At 39.8% G+C, this 15,335-nt stretch overlaps 2 protein-coding genes across 2 annotated transcripts in view; both read right to left on the reverse strand.

Moving 5' to 3' along the window:
• CDC20B (cell division cycle 20B) overlaps positions 1 to 15,335 on the reverse strand; it is a 64,073-nt gene that overhangs the window by 26,874 nt on the left and 21,864 nt on the right. Inside the window, exons 3-5 of the mRNA XM_059919301.1 lie at positions 12,647 to 12,866; positions 8,322 to 8,452; positions 3,201 to 3,294 (exon numbers count right to left, since the gene is read on the reverse strand). Of these exons, the coding sequence (XP_059775284.1) occupies positions 3,201 to 3,294; positions 8,322 to 8,452; positions 12,647 to 12,866 (445 nt within the window). The remainder of the gene's footprint in view (positions 1 to 3,200; positions 3,295 to 8,321; positions 8,453 to 12,646; positions 12,867 to 15,335) is intronic.
• Positions 5,590 to 6,401, reverse strand: LOC132363613 (akirin-1-like). Its single transcript, XM_059919294.1, has one exon. It carries the CDS (start codon positions 6,293 to 6,295, stop codon positions 5,717 to 5,719), a length of 579 nt encoding a protein of 192 aa, XP_059775277.1. The 5' UTR covers positions 6,296 to 6,401; the 3' UTR covers positions 5,590 to 5,716.

Consider the following 15,335-nt stretch of genomic DNA (forward strand, 5'->3'; position numbering starts at 1 on the left):
TCTACATCAAATCTTCAGCATGTTACAGAAACACAAACTTGTTGCCATCAGAAGAAATGGGAGAGCTAAGGTAAGACGTGTCCCCAGATATTGTATTTTGCTTTTAAGAAATTATAACTCTAAGGAAAAGGATAAAGAAGTAAAGGATAAGTTTCACTCATTCATCCAACTGTACATTCCCAAACCTCCCAAAAGAATATTCAGCAGGCCTTAACTTTTTGTGCCTACTTTTAGGCATCTAACTCCGTTTATGTCCCTTTTATACTGCTGGGAAACAGAGGCATGAAAAATACACATGCACAAATTTATCTTATCCCAGAGGGAAATTTAACAGGCAAGTTTCCCTGGCATTTATGAGTTGAACCACTCGTTCTCTTAAGTTTCTCTCACAGAGCTAGGCTCCTAATCAATTATTTTCCAACCATGATAACAATCTCATGAATGACACAAAGACTTCCATGATGGAAAGAGGAACTAGGAAGGCGAACACGTGGGGTGCAGGGTAAATTTGACTTTGGGGGCACTAAATGCAGCATGGAAGGAGGACCTTCTAGAAACTGCCACAGTAGCAATATCTCCCCACTGCATGGCTGCAGAGTCACCGTGATGCACACATGACATCACCAACCAAAGATTTCTACCAGCTTTGGCCCCAATAGGTATACTTACAAGTCACAGGAGGTGCCTACTGTGAGGTTTCAGAGTCTTAGCAAATATGGGTGAGGCATGAAGAAATACTTTATATGCACAGCACCTGGATAAAATTTGTCCCAGTGATCCACTTGCCTAAGAGTAGTTACCTGGCTTACGTGGAATCTGTTTCACACTTTAACTCCCCTTAAAAGAATTAAGAACAGAGCCCTTCATAGAACATTCCTTTCAATCAGACTCTGCTTCCAACAGCCCGTGCCTTCATATCTTCCTCAGTGCTGCCACCAAAGTCATCTATCTAAAGCAGAGCAACAGACTTGCAAGTCAAGTCAGAAGAATGGTCACATAAGTGTATTTCCTCTGCCTCCTATTTTCAGCCTCACTAGAATGACAGCAAATGACTTTTTTAAGGTGTGAAGATATAAGAACAAAGAGTATGGGAGTGAAATAGCAGTAAGAAGACATTACAGTAGTTTTCTGCAAAATGAATAAAGGTTTGATAACTGACCAGGAGGAACATAAGAAATGACCCTCAAGTGCCTATAGAGGGGGCATGGTGAAGAGAAGCAAGCTGATTTGTCTTGCAGAAACCCCACAAGGGGTCAGGGCTCAGAGGCACAGGGAAGGTTTAGAATGAGATGAGTTTGGTTATAAGACTGTCAAGTTCACACGCACACACACACACACACACACATACACACACAAATAACCTGTACATACACACACGTGCACATGTCAAAAGAAACCAGATGTTTACTCCCTGAATAAACCAAAAAAGTGACAACCTCTTAACTCAAGAGCACCAGCAAAAACAGATAGAGTGAAAATTGTCATAGTGAATTTGGCAGGTCACAGCTCTTTACCTTAGTACTATTTCTAGAACACCACACATTTCAGGAAGCTTCACTGAAGCCTTCTTCACTCTGAAAGAGGGAAACCAAAACTACTGCAGGAGGAGCTAAGCAAAGAAAGACAATTCAGGAAGAACAGCAATCCTTCCAAAACTGTATGTGAAATTTTTTCAGAGAAATAAGAGAAAATAGTATATACATGAAGCATGAACAGGATGCTGGAAAGAGAGAAAGAGAGAAGGAAGGAAGGAAGGAAAGAAGGAAGGAAGGAAGGAAGAAAGGAAGGAAGGAAGGAAGGGAGGGAGGGAGGGAGGAAGGGGTATAGGGGGGAGAGAGAGAGTGAAAGAGAGAGAAAGAGATTAAAACTAGGATAGCCAAAATAAAAAATTTAATCGCAAGGCTAGTGGATAGAATGAGGTAACCACCTACAAAGTAGAAGAAAAAGTGAGATGAAAAATAAAATAGAAAAAAATAAGAGAACTAATCCAGAAGGACCAACAATTATGGTCAACATTTCAGAAAGAAAGAAAAAAGAAACAAAGGTGAAGAAATTACTAAAGAATATTTCAAGAAACTTTCCAAGAATTAAAAGACATAGGTCTCCAAGATTGAAAAGATCCACCAGTGGGCTTGTCAGTTATAATGAGGTTTGTTTTTTTTTAAATCTACACGAAGCTTTATCATCATGAAATTTTAAAACACTAATGATAAGAGATTTTTCTGTGTGCATTCAGAGAGAAAAAGCAGGTGGCATACAAACGACAGGAAGTCACAACATCATATAACTTCTCAGCAGCAACAGTGGACGCTAGAAAACAATAAAGCAATGCCTTTTTTCACAAAATTCTGAGTGAAGCTAGAATCTGTAGCCAGCCAAACTATGAATCAAGTGTAAAAGTAGAGTAAGCACATTTTCAGACCAGCAAACCCAGAAAGAGCACAACATGGCTGCCAGAAAATAGCGGATCTAACATCAGAGAAGAGAAGTCCCAGAATCACAACTGTGGGACTGGCCAAGAGAGCAGCGTGTTCAGCAGGCTCTGGGTAGGAGGCCACCAAGGAAAACAAGAACTGATATGGGTGGGTATGTGGAAAATGTTATTGATGGCTGTGGAACAAAACATGGGAGCATTTAGGGAAAACAGTCATAGTTTCACAGGTATCTAATAAACGAAAAAATAAAGCAACTTTTTAATTCTAGGGAAAAAAAGGTTATACTAGAAAAGAGGCATAGTTATAGTACACTATTTGGCTTGACAGGAAATAATAGTTTTATAGTAATATGATGTAAACGTTAAATACTAACTTTACTCTTTAAAAGTGTAATATAAATAGACTGAGGGAGGTGAATGAAACAGGAGGAGAGCTAAGTTCTTACTATGCTAGAAAGTTGTGATAAAGTCTAAAATTGTAAAAAAAAAAAAAAAAAATAGCAGTTTACAAATATTACTTAGAACATAGATGTAAATACCAGGGGGCATAGCTGGAAGAGCTAAGGGTGGTTGCCTCTGGGAAATGGGAAGTGGTGGTAGGGATGGTTAAGACAGAGGATCACGAGAATTATCTACATTTTACAATTATGTTGAGTTTGTTCTAATAAATATAAAAATAAAATATTTTAAGATAAGGAAGAAATGAAGGAGGCAGGGAGACAGGAGGGTAGGAAAGAAGGACAAACAGAAAATCTTTGGCCCATACCTTTCCAAATGCATTGGGATTGCTCGCAGAGCTGCATTTTCCCATTAACCTGCTGAGCCACTTTCTGGGTTGATAATAGCTGGTTTAAGCTTTTCTGAAAACAAACACAAAGAGATTACTTATTCAGAAACATATGTGTACATCTCAGATGTGTTGTATGGTATAGAATTAAAACTGATAATTCACTGCAAAGTTCAAAGACTACACATCACCGAAACCAACACTAGAATAATTGCCATTATTTATTAGCTAACCACTGTGTAATAAACACAGTGCTGAGCGTTTTACTGCTATATTATTTGTAATCTCCCCAACAACTCCAGAGGGAGGGTATCACTCAGCTACAATAAAATCCTCTTTTATTCTTCTGGCCTAAAAATTCTTTTAGCCCACAAACCAACCATATGCCAGTGACATCATCAAAGCCTGCAAGAACTGAAATGTTGTATTTCTAGTACTCTCTGAAATTAAAAGACCTCCTCAAAACAATAAAGTTGAGTATTAGTAAGAATGCTTTCCCCAAGAAAGATTTATTTCAAGGGGTGTCTCTCAGCATTCAACCCAGAGATGGTCTCTCAGTCTGTTACTGAGATTTTCTCTGGACCTCAATTTTCCTCATCTGTAATATGTTGGGATTAAACTTATTATCTTAAAGGTCCTTTTCCACTAACACCTTTACCCATGAGAAATGGGAATATCAAGTCAGAGAGAGCTTAAGTAAATTGCCTAAATTTCCATGAGCACAAAACTCTGATTGCTATCTCTCTGGGCCAGTATATAAAGAACACTCCTGGTGTTCTTACTTCCAACTTCAATCAAAAACAGATGGGAAATTAGTAAAAAGGGGAAAGAAAAGTACTTATCCTAGAAATATAATAGTAAATAGTTAAAACACAGAAGATTCTCTTTTTTCTCTTTCACAACAATACATTTAATCACTGGATCACCATACTTCAGACAGAAGTCTCTCTGCTGAACATCATTTTTTTTTTTTTTTTTTTTTTTTTTTTTTTAGCTTAAGTATTTTATTTGTTTGCAACTAAGCTTGTTAACACTATATAATGAAAATGTACAAAGAATAATGTTGCAGTTTTTGGTTAGATTTAAGTCAAAGACATTCATTAATAAGGAATCTTCGAATGTGAATATTCCAGAAACTTCTCTAAGCCATCTGATAAGGACAACTGTCTCTGAATATTACCTTACTTTGGAAGGTACTGGCATACATTTGAATTAAACTGTTTTTTTCAAAATAAGCCTTAATTAAAAAAACTATTCTATATTCAAACTAAAACAATTTTAATAGAACTTTCCTTTCCAGAAATAATAATAAAGGAAACAAGGCATTTTGTAAAACGTGGTCCTGAACAAGTCACAGTAAAAAATAAATGTATACTTAACTTCCACCTCCTCAAAACAGAGGCTACTTTCTGTTCCTCAGCCTTGGAAATAAGGTGAAGAACAGTCTGTAAGCAACTTCAGGCAGGGGGTTGCCAAAACAAAGCTCAAGCAATTGAACATGGACATCTCTTAAAAGAATTTGGGGGAACCTGACCAAAGGATCCAAATTCTATTTTTAATAACTGATACAAAGGTGAAGTGGCGCCTCCCAAGTAGCAGTGCCTCCGGGGCATGGCCCAGCCCCATGCTCACCTGTGTCAAGCTCCCAAGCAAACCCTGCTGCTCCTGCTCCAGAGGAGACTCCTTTCCTTCTTAGAGGTTCAGTGTCCAGGGAGCTCCTTGTGTGAATGAGGTGAGCACAGACTCCACGTGGGTATTTTAAGGCTTGGAGTCAAAGTAATGTTCTAACACAGCTAGGCAGAGTCATGTGTCAAATGGCCTGTCTCGGGTTTGTTCTAATTCCTCACCACGCATTTGTACACCTAGGACCACAGACCTTCGCTATGTCGTCATAATCACATCTAATGTCCATCCTAACTTATGATTCATATTCTGTGCCTGGAAACAGTCCCTGTATTTAACAATAACACCTACACAGAAAACAATCCACTGTTACAACTTATATGGTCACAAAACATTAATGATCTTCTGTAGACCAAGGAAATGTTTTTAACCATAATTGTCGTGCATCAAATTCACAGCCAGAATCCCCAAGATCAAAAAAATTTGCACAATACAAATAATAACTTAAAATACATACACACACATACACACACTCTCACACACACTTCTTACAGAACTGTGCTTGGGGAAACTCCATTTGTTGAGTGCCACTGAGGGCATATTTTGCTAAACTGCTGCTCCAGGTATTTTTGTTTGGAAAATCTATCACAGTAGGGCACAGCTGTTTATTGGATGAGCAGAGAAGAAAGATATGCTTGTGGCAACCGGAAAGTTTTAAGGTCTTTCAAGTTGTATAAAATGGACCTGCAGAAACATTTAAGTGTTCTCAGGATGCAAAGTTGGAGCTGAAATGTGATATCAAACCAGTTGCAAAAAGTGTACAGCAGCCATCTCTTGAGGTCAAACCTGGTACCCAGATATGCAAGAAAGCTTCAGGACACGTAGCTTGTTGGCCTTGTCCCATATCGTCGCATAATCTGATCATGTGTGAATTTCACAAAAGATTCATATTGTTCTGCTAGTTTGGTATTGAGGATTTGCTCATATTCCTCCCGAATTTTATCTTGATAGTCTTTTAAGAGACGCTCACATATTATTCCAACTTGTCGGAGGGTAAAGGTGGGCTGGTCCTTCTTCATCCAGGAGGAACCTGGCGAACTAGGTGCTGTGAGTGCTGAGGAGTGAGGCTGACTTTCCGAAGTACAAGCTTCACTCTGATTAAGAACAACTTCTAAATGTCTCCACCTCTGATAACGACTATATTCTTGTTTTATGTTCTGAAAAATTTGCTCCGGGGTTGGAAGGCGCCGCTCGCTGCCGGCCGGGGCGGGCTGCTGCAGAGTCGGCGGTGGGGTCTGCGTCTGAAGCAGCGGCGGCGGCTCGGCGTCCGGGGGCCTGAGGCCCGGAGTGGGGCCGGGCAGAGGGGCACAGCGCCGCCGCTTCGGGGAGCCGGGGCTCAGCAGCGCCGCCTCGAACTCCATGGGCCGCTTCAACGTCGCCCCGCACGCCATGCCGCTGAAGGGCCAGGGACCAGGAGCCGACGCGACTTTAACTGCGGCCCAACCTCCCGCTCCGCAGCGGAGCCCTCAAGCCAAGCCGGCTCCAATGGCGGCTCCAGCACCGGCCTGCTGAACATCATTTTGATATTTTGGTTTTCTTCCCAGATATTGTGTCACATAATAGGCATTCATTCATAGTCAATGAATCATGGATTTTTAGGTATTCAAAGTAGAACAATTAATTATAAAGAAGGGCTTCACAACTTCAGAACTATTGGCAGGTAATGCATTATTGTGGTCTACTAGATACCTATCCCTGGTTGTGATAATCAAAAATGTCTTCAGACTTTGTCAGATGTCCTCTGGGGAGCAAAGTAGCCCCCGTTTGAGAAGCACTGGTATAAAATAACATTCCTACAATGACCTGCTGGCCAGTAGCTCAATGTAACTCTTCACAGATTCACTTCTTCAGAATCCCATAGTTACCTCAAAGCGGACCAAGGCATTGCCCAGACAGTGTGCTTCTGCTCGATATACCCAGGGATACTCTTCCCTAGGTGAGAGCCACTTATTATCGGGTTGGCCAAGAAGTTCATTCGGGTTTTCCTGTAAGATCTTATGGAAAAACCCAAACGAACTTTTTGGCCAACCCAATACTTTAATGAGCAACTTGGCATAGAGCTGACTGGATATGAGAATTCTGAAGTCTCTAGAGTTATGCAGGTCTCATTGTGGAAACACCCTCCAGATGGTCTCTGAGGACCACATGAAGACACACTTTTACTGTCAAGGTAAAAGACCTCACTTTATATATCTGCACCATTCTTGCTGATGTTAGACTTCCAGTTAGTCATGACAACAAATGCTCTACATAAAGTAGTAAAAAGGCTTCCCTTATTCCCTGCCCAGGTTCTTCAGTGATGCTGGGTTGATGTTCTGGCTGGATAACAATTGCTATAACAATAGTAACTTGCCAACACCATTGTGACCCCACAGACAGAGCCACCAACTTTGCTGCCACGAGTTACCAGACAGCATAAGAGGAAGGAAAAGGGAAGTCGTGATGGTCAGGGCAGTAAAAACTCCAAACAGCACCAGAGGGTGGAAAGGACAGTGGTGTTAATAGCCGGGCCTGGGCATGAGCTCAACAGCACCCATAGTTACCTCAATAGAACCCCTTGACCATCCACCCACCCCAAACCCTTACCCAACAATAAGCACCCAGCAAAAGACCTGCTCTAATAACATTTGTTTCCAACTGCATATGAGTTCAAATAATTAAATTTTACATTCACAATATTTTATTGTTCCTCCAGCAAGATATATATGCCAAACACAGGAAGGACACACTCAATGAGTAACTTTGCCTAAATTGAGAATTTATGACATTCCTAGTTCAAAGTTTTCTAAATGAAACATTGATTCCTTCAGAGGCTCTTCATGGGATTTGATAAACCTAGAAACGTGCTACTGATATTTAATGTGCACAAAGGATTTAGGGCAGACTCCTATGATCTTAAAACCATAATAAATAAGATACTTAAAAGAATTAAATTAACTTAGTAGAGAAACTAAAAAAACAACAACAACAAAGACGTAAGGGAAATATTTAAAAGACCATCTTATAGACAAAGAGTTAAACTGATCCTGAGAGACCCCAAAGGGCAGACCAAGTCACCACATACTTTCCAAATAGTTTGGAAATTATTGTACAAGAGAACTTTTGGCTGAGAGGAAACATACCATAGTACGTATAATTTTATTCTATTTTTAGTCTTTACCTTTTTGATGGTTAGTCTCATTTTCACTTTTTTGACTGATGCTAATTAAACCCTTTTTTGTGTATTTGCCAGGTATTCTATTTCTTTTTGGAAACGCCTCTTTTCATGTCCTTCACAGACTCATTTCTTTCTGTTAGGAACCCGTCATCTTCTTATTGATTCGTCACAGCAGCTAAGCCAGCTCTTACCTCACATTTGGGACTCAGTTGTCTGAGCTTCTCAAGATGTGAGATCTTCAGTTTTCTCTCTTTACCTACCTGGCCTTTTGAGGCAACAGTTTTCCTCTTGCCTCCGTCCAGTGCATGAGGTGCCTTGCAAAAATGGAGAGCAGAGTTATTTGTTTCAAAACTTCCTTTGTTGGGGGTCTTCAGTGGCTCTTTGTAGGATCCTGCCAGAAAAACATTTAGCTTTGAATTTGGTTTTTAAAACAATATAATCTTTTAAACCTTTGGTTGGAGGTCAGCCCTTGGCATGTACCATAGAATGGAATGTGAAGATACAGGCCCTCGTCTCTGCAAAATCCTGGGTGGGGTGGGGTGGAGAGGGCGGCACAGGGCCTATGCAGAGCACTGGGTTCATAAGTGAACACTGGATAAGGAATTGCCTCAATGGCTTCCAAAACCAGGAGGAAATGCTAAGATTAAAGACCTGACCCCAACAGCAGCAGCAGCAGAAATGCTTTATGTCTGCCTGGAAAGGACACATTTGCGGATTTGAAGAATGGATACGAACAGTTCAATAGTTTAAAATGATGGAGCGAAGGGTACCTGGTTTGCCCAGGCTGTGATCATCCTGCCAGGAAATCACTATGGGATGCTTGCCTTCCAATCATTGACGTTCACTACATGATCACAAGAAAATCACTTTGCCTCTCCCTCTTCCTGTTGCACAAAGATGTAAAGCTAGCTTGAGATGACTTTAGTAAGATTCTTCCTAAGTTAAGGTCATGGAAGAGTCAATGTTATTTGCATTGTTATTGTCCATTTCTAGTCTCTTCTCAAGACTGAGAAAGCCCTTTACCATACTTAACTGCACTGAAAACTTTGACAAGTCATCCTCTAAAGCTAAATATCTGCTATATCACTTGTTCATCAGCGGAACCGTGGGGCCACTAGATTAAGTATCTTGGCCTTTTGAGATATGACAGTCCCTTCTTCGTTTGGACAAATGTGTGCTAGATAAACTGTCACTGATGTTCCTAGAGCCCAACACCTCAATTTCTGGGCTATCCAAAGTCTAAGAGGAAGGAGGAATCCAAAGTCTAATTTCAAGGAGGAAAGAGGGATGAAAACATGAAATGTTCTGCAAAGTTTTATTTTTTTTTTAAAGGCATTTCTTTTTTATTTTAATGTATTTTATTTATTTATTTATTTCTGGCTGTGCTGGGTCTTCATTGCTGCGTGTGGGCTTTCTCTAGTTGCGGTGAGGGGGGGTTACTCTTCGTTGCGGTGCACGGACTTCTCATTGCAGTGGCTTCCCTTGTTGTGGAGCACGGGCTCTAGGTGCACGGGCTTCAGTAGTTGCAGCACACAGCCTCAGTACTTGTGGCTTGCGGGCTCAGTAGTTGTGGCACACAGGCTTAGTTGCCCCGCGGCATGTGGGATCTTCCCGGACCAGGGATTGAACCCGTGTCCCCTGCATTGGCAGGCGGATTCTCAACCACTGTGCCTCCAGGGAAGCCCCTTCAGCAACGTTTTAGATCTTACTCTTTGTCTTGCAAAATTATGCATCCTTGTTTTGTCTTATTTGTAGACAAGTAAAGAGGAGAAGAAGCCAGCTCTCTGAACCTCAAATGAGAAAGAAAAAGTTACATTTGAATGCTAGTGCTGACAATCACCCCAGTTATCAACAAAGAGGTCAGGTCCACCAGCCTAAGGGATCCGGGACCTCTCAGGTTTTGTCCACAGAGCATGACTGCAAATGAACCTCTCTACAAACATCCCTTTTAGGATGGGAGGGACTTCAGGGTTCACCCTTCTGGAACAAAAAGAAAGAAACCCCACCAGCAAAACACTGAGAAACCAATGTTTCTGATTAATATGCAGTATTAACTTAAAGAGAAAATGAAATATACTTTCTTGTAAAATTATTTTGACTGATAATCTCTCTTAGAATTCTGAATTTCTCATGCAATGCTTTATTTGAAAGTAATTAATTAATTAAGGACCTATGAAGGAAAAGGGAGCCCTTAATTTTAGCCAGAAATTCCTCTGATACAGTTAGCATGAAAATCACCCCTCAATTAAAACATCTTTCAGAAGATAGCCATAAGGATGACCTTTCTTACAACCCTTTTTCTCCTACTGCTTCAATAAGCTATTTTCTGTGTTGATACTTACTATTACAGGAAAATTTCATTGGTTTAAAAATGATTTGAGCTCCCTTTCAATCTGCAGGACTACGGTGCCTCACTGTGTCTAATGTCATTGAGAAGAGAGTGGCACTAAGTTACCATTTGTCTTAAACATGCTGATAAGACAATGAATTACGTTGCCTAGGATTTTAAAAAGGAAGAACAGAAATTAAATCACTAAGTGTCAAGTTTTGCTTCTGAAGGATGGGAATAAAAAAGGTTGTGCTCCTATTGGTGGGAATGTAAATTCATGCAGTCACTATGGAAAACAGTATGGAGGTTCCTCAGAAAAGTAAAAATAGAACTATCAGCAATGATCCAGCAATTCCACTTCGGGGTATTTATCCAAAGGAAATGAAAATAGGATCTCGAAGAGTTATCCACAATTGCCAAGATATGGAAACAATCTAAGTGTTCATCAACAGATGGACAAAGAAGATGGGGTAGGGCTTCCCTGGTGGCGCAGTGGTTGAGAATCTGCCTGCTAATGCAGGGGACACGGGTTCGAGCCCTGGTCTGGGAAGATCCCACATGCCGCGGAGCAACTGGGCCCGTGAGCCACAACTACTGAGCCTGCGCGTCTGGAGTCTGTGCTCCACAACAAGAGAGGCCACGATAGTGAGAGGCCCGCGCACTGCGATGAAGAGTGGCCCCCACTTGCCGCCACTGGAGAAAGCCCTCGCACAGAAAACGAAGACCCAACACAGCCAAAAATAAATTAATTAATTAATTTTTAAAAGAAAAAAGATAAAAAAAAAGAAGATGGGGTATATAAACATACAATGAAACATTATTCAGCCATGAGAAAGAAGGAGATCCTGCCATTTTCAACATGGATAGAACTTGAAGGCATTATGCTAAGTGAAATAAGTCAGACAGAGAAAGACAAATACTGTACGATCTCACTTATACCTGGAGTCTAAAAAAGCCGTACTCAGAGAAAGAGAGAGTAGAATGGTGGTTGCCAGGGGCTAGGGGGTGGGGAAAATGGGGAGGTGTCAGTCAAAGGGCACAAATTTCCCATTAGAAAATGAATAAACTCTGGGGATCTAATGTATAACATGATGATTATGGTTAACAATACTGTATTATACACTTGAAAACTGCTAAGAGAATAGATCTTAAATGTTCTCACCACAAAAAAATGGTAATTATGTGACGTGATGGCAATGTTAACTAACTCTATTGTGGTAATCATTTTGCAATACATAAGTGCATTGTGTCATCATGTCATACACCTTAAACCCACATAGTATTATATGTCAATTATATCTCAACTGGGACTTCCCTGGTGGTCCAGTGGGTAAGACTCCGCACTCCCAATGCAGGGGGCCTGGGTTTGATCCCTGGTCCGGGAACTAGATCCTGCATGCATGCCACAACTAAGAGTCCACATGCCACAACCCATGCCACAACCAAGACCCAGCACAGCCAAAATAAATAAATCTCAGTAAAGCTGGGAAAAAATTTTTTAAAGTTGTGCTAATATGAGACATATTTTAGAAGGAGAGCTTGTGTTTCAAAGCTTTGACAGGTTAATCCTGGATCCCTGCCCACCAGATCACAGCTTTGGTGCCAATTCCCCATCTCTGTCCCAGGCAGGCATTAGACTGTCCCACTCTCATCTTTCCTTCTCTTTGCTTCCCTCTTCCCTCTTTCCCTCTCTTCTTGTTTCCCTCCACTCCCCTCATCTCTTCTCTTCTTTCTTCTTCTTATTCCTCCTCTCTCTCTCTCTGTCTCCTCTCTACTCTCCATCTCTCTCCTCTTCCTTCCTTTTCTCTCTCTTCCACTCATCCTCTGCAGTTTTCATCTTTTTCTTCTCCTATTTCATACCTAATTATTTCATTACTAATACATCTTTTTCCTGACTGTTGTAGACAAGGATTCTTACCAGAGTCATCAAAAACTCTATACTTTACAAAACATAAGAGATACATATTTGTGTGTATACATATGTATGTATACACATATTTATACATACTTAAAATCTTTACAAAAACAATCATCTACCAATGTAAATCTCAGAGACACATTTAAAATACAACATACTTTCTTCTGGTTTTGTTTCAGGCCTCCCCTTCCCCCTGCCCCTAGAGATTTCTTATTCAAAGGGAGAAAAGCAATTGACTAAACGTGACATCAGATATTTCTGTAAGACAAAGGTTTTCTCAGGAATACAAATTTTTTTTAAGATTTCAAAACTGGCCTGTGGCATTTTTATTACCTCACCTGGAATCAAGGTCTCTTTCTCAGGAGTTATCTTCAGCAGAGTTTCTGGGAGGTCAGTTGTTGAAGGCTCTTCCCCAAAGGAATGGGCTGCCACATCCCTGGTTTGGCTTTGCCGCCATCTTGTGGTGATTGGGCTACTGGCAACAGGAACTTCAGCCGATAGCCTCTTCGCAAAGTTGCTCTTGAAGTTAGAGTATGTTGGATTAACTGCATCAAATACCTATTTAACAACAAAAGGATCCATGATTTATAGTAGCCTCAATGATACAAAAATTAAAATTCCTTAAAAGAAAATTATAAACAACTCACCTAGTACATTTTATATATATATATATATATATATATATATATATATATATATATATATACACATGTATATATATACCACACTTAGAGCCTCTGCTCAAGGGTCTGAAGACATACCAAAGCAGTTACAGGAGTAATTATGTTTATGCTTATTACTATTACATACAAATATAAAATATGAAGTTGAATAACACTATATACTGATCATATAAGATGTTAATATAAAATCATAAAATTTCATAAAAGCATAAAATATCATAAAATCTGGAAATAAATAGCAATTTTCTAGTCCAATCCCATTTTGCAGATGGGAAAACTGAGGCCTAACTTGCTCAACTTCTGTCCATCCCCTCTGAGAAACACCAAGAGTTTGGTATTTACAGATCCTTTAGTGGTGAGCCATGCCATGTAGCTATGAGAAATTAAAATGCACATGACAAACTGAAAATGAATTATTTTTTAACAAAATGACAGGCATGTTAGGTTAATATCTTTGTATAAAGGGCTCTTACAGAAATTTAGACAAGTTTATCATCCCAAGAGAAAAATGAACATGGGACATAAAAAGACAATTCATAAAAGAGATATATAAAAGCCCCAAATATATTCAAGCTCATTAATAATCAAAAATGCAAATTTAAGACAATAATGAGATGTTAGCAATGATTTTTTAAATGACAATTCCCAATGTTGAAGGTTCTAGAAACAAACACTGGCATACAGTGCTGGTGGAATGTCAATTAGTATCTGGAAAGGACAATTTGGCAATGTGTGTCAAAAGCCCTCAAATATGTGCCTAACCTGTACTGACCCAGCAATGTCACCTCTAAGAATTTAAGGAAGAAATCAAAGATTCCAGCATCTATTGATTGCTTACCACGTACAAACCCATATGTTAATGGCTTTACGCACATTCATATTTAATCCTCTGAAACACTTGGTGAAGCAGGTCTGTTATTTATTCCCATTTTACCAATGAAGAAACGGAGATTTAGAAGTTAAGTGAATTGCCTAAGACCACACTAGGAGTAAATGGAGATGCTATACCCTAACCTCATCTGTCTGACTCCACAGTCCATGCTTTCAACTGAGAACGTGAGGGTGTGTACTGCAGTATATATGTAAGGGCAAAAAGATGAGATGGACTCAATGTTTACCAGTGGAGAATTGACTAGGTAAACTATGTGGCATCCATAAAAGGGAATACTCGGCAGCCATTAGAAATTAGGGAAATGAAATCAAAGCCACAATGAAGCACCACTTCACACCCACTAAGATGGCTATAGTCAATCAATCGACCTATCTATAACAACTATTGGTGAGGATGTGGAGAAATTAGAACCTCTGTACATTGCTTATGAGAATGCAAAATGGTGCAGCTGCTGTGGAAAAAGTTTGGCACTTCCTCAAAAATTTAAACCTCGAATTACCATATGACCAGCAATTCAACTCTTAGGTATATACCCCAAAGAAATGAAAACAGGTACTCAAATACAGGTACACAGATGGTCACAGCAGCATTATTTATAATGGCCAGAAGGTGGAAATGGATAAACAAATTGAAGGGGTAATGTATGTGTGCAATGGAGTATATATATATGCCTGTATAACAATATGTGTATGAATATTACTCAGCTATAAAAAGGAATGAAGTACTAATAAAATGCTATAATGTGGATAAACCTTGAAAATATTATGAAAAGTGAAAGAAGCAGACACAAAAAAGTCACATATTGTATGATTCCATGTATATGACAAATCCAGGACAGGTAACTCCATAGAGACAGAACACAGATCAGTAGTTTCCATGGATTGGGGGAAGGAGGAAATGGGGAGAAACTGCCTAATGGGTATGGAGACTTCTTTTGTGTGTGTGTGTGTGCGTGTGTCTTCTTTTGGGATGATGAAAATATTTTGGAATGAGATAGAGGTGGTGGTTGTACAACACTGTGAATGTACTAAAGGCCATTGAATTTTTCACTTGAAAATGTTTAATTTTATGTTTAATTTCATGTTTTTTAATTTTTATGATTTCACCTCAATTTAAAAATCTTTAAAAATAGGAATTAAATTCAATAAAACACAAAAATGCTTATACTATACTACCAAGTGAAAAATGGACACCAAGAAAGAGTATTCTAATATGGTCCTACTTCCTATCTATAAATGAAAAATAGGAAGGAAATATGCCAGAACATTAAGGCAGTGAATATTGGTTTTGTTTGGGTTTTTTAGTAAGTGTGTGTAAGGTGATCACCCGGTCGCCTGCAGCCACTCCAGCGGGTGGGTGGAGATCTCCCCCCTACTGCTGCTCTATTTTCCTCCAGAAACTGCACCAAAAAGGGCACCTTCCCCAGAAAAAGAGAAGTCAGGAGCCCGAGGC

The sequence above is a fragment of the Balaenoptera ricei genome, chromosome 3 (assembly GCF_028023285.1).
Source record: "Balaenoptera ricei isolate mBalRic1 chromosome 3, mBalRic1.hap2, whole genome shotgun sequence".
NCBI classification, from domain to species: domain Eukaryota; kingdom Metazoa; phylum Chordata; class Mammalia; order Artiodactyla; family Balaenopteridae; genus Balaenoptera; species Balaenoptera ricei.

Coding starts and splice junctions, on each gene's coding strand:
- LOC132363613 (XM_059919294.1), bottom strand. CDS start 6,295: ATGGCGTGCGGGGCGACGTTGAAGCGGCCCATGGAGTTCGAGGCGGCG.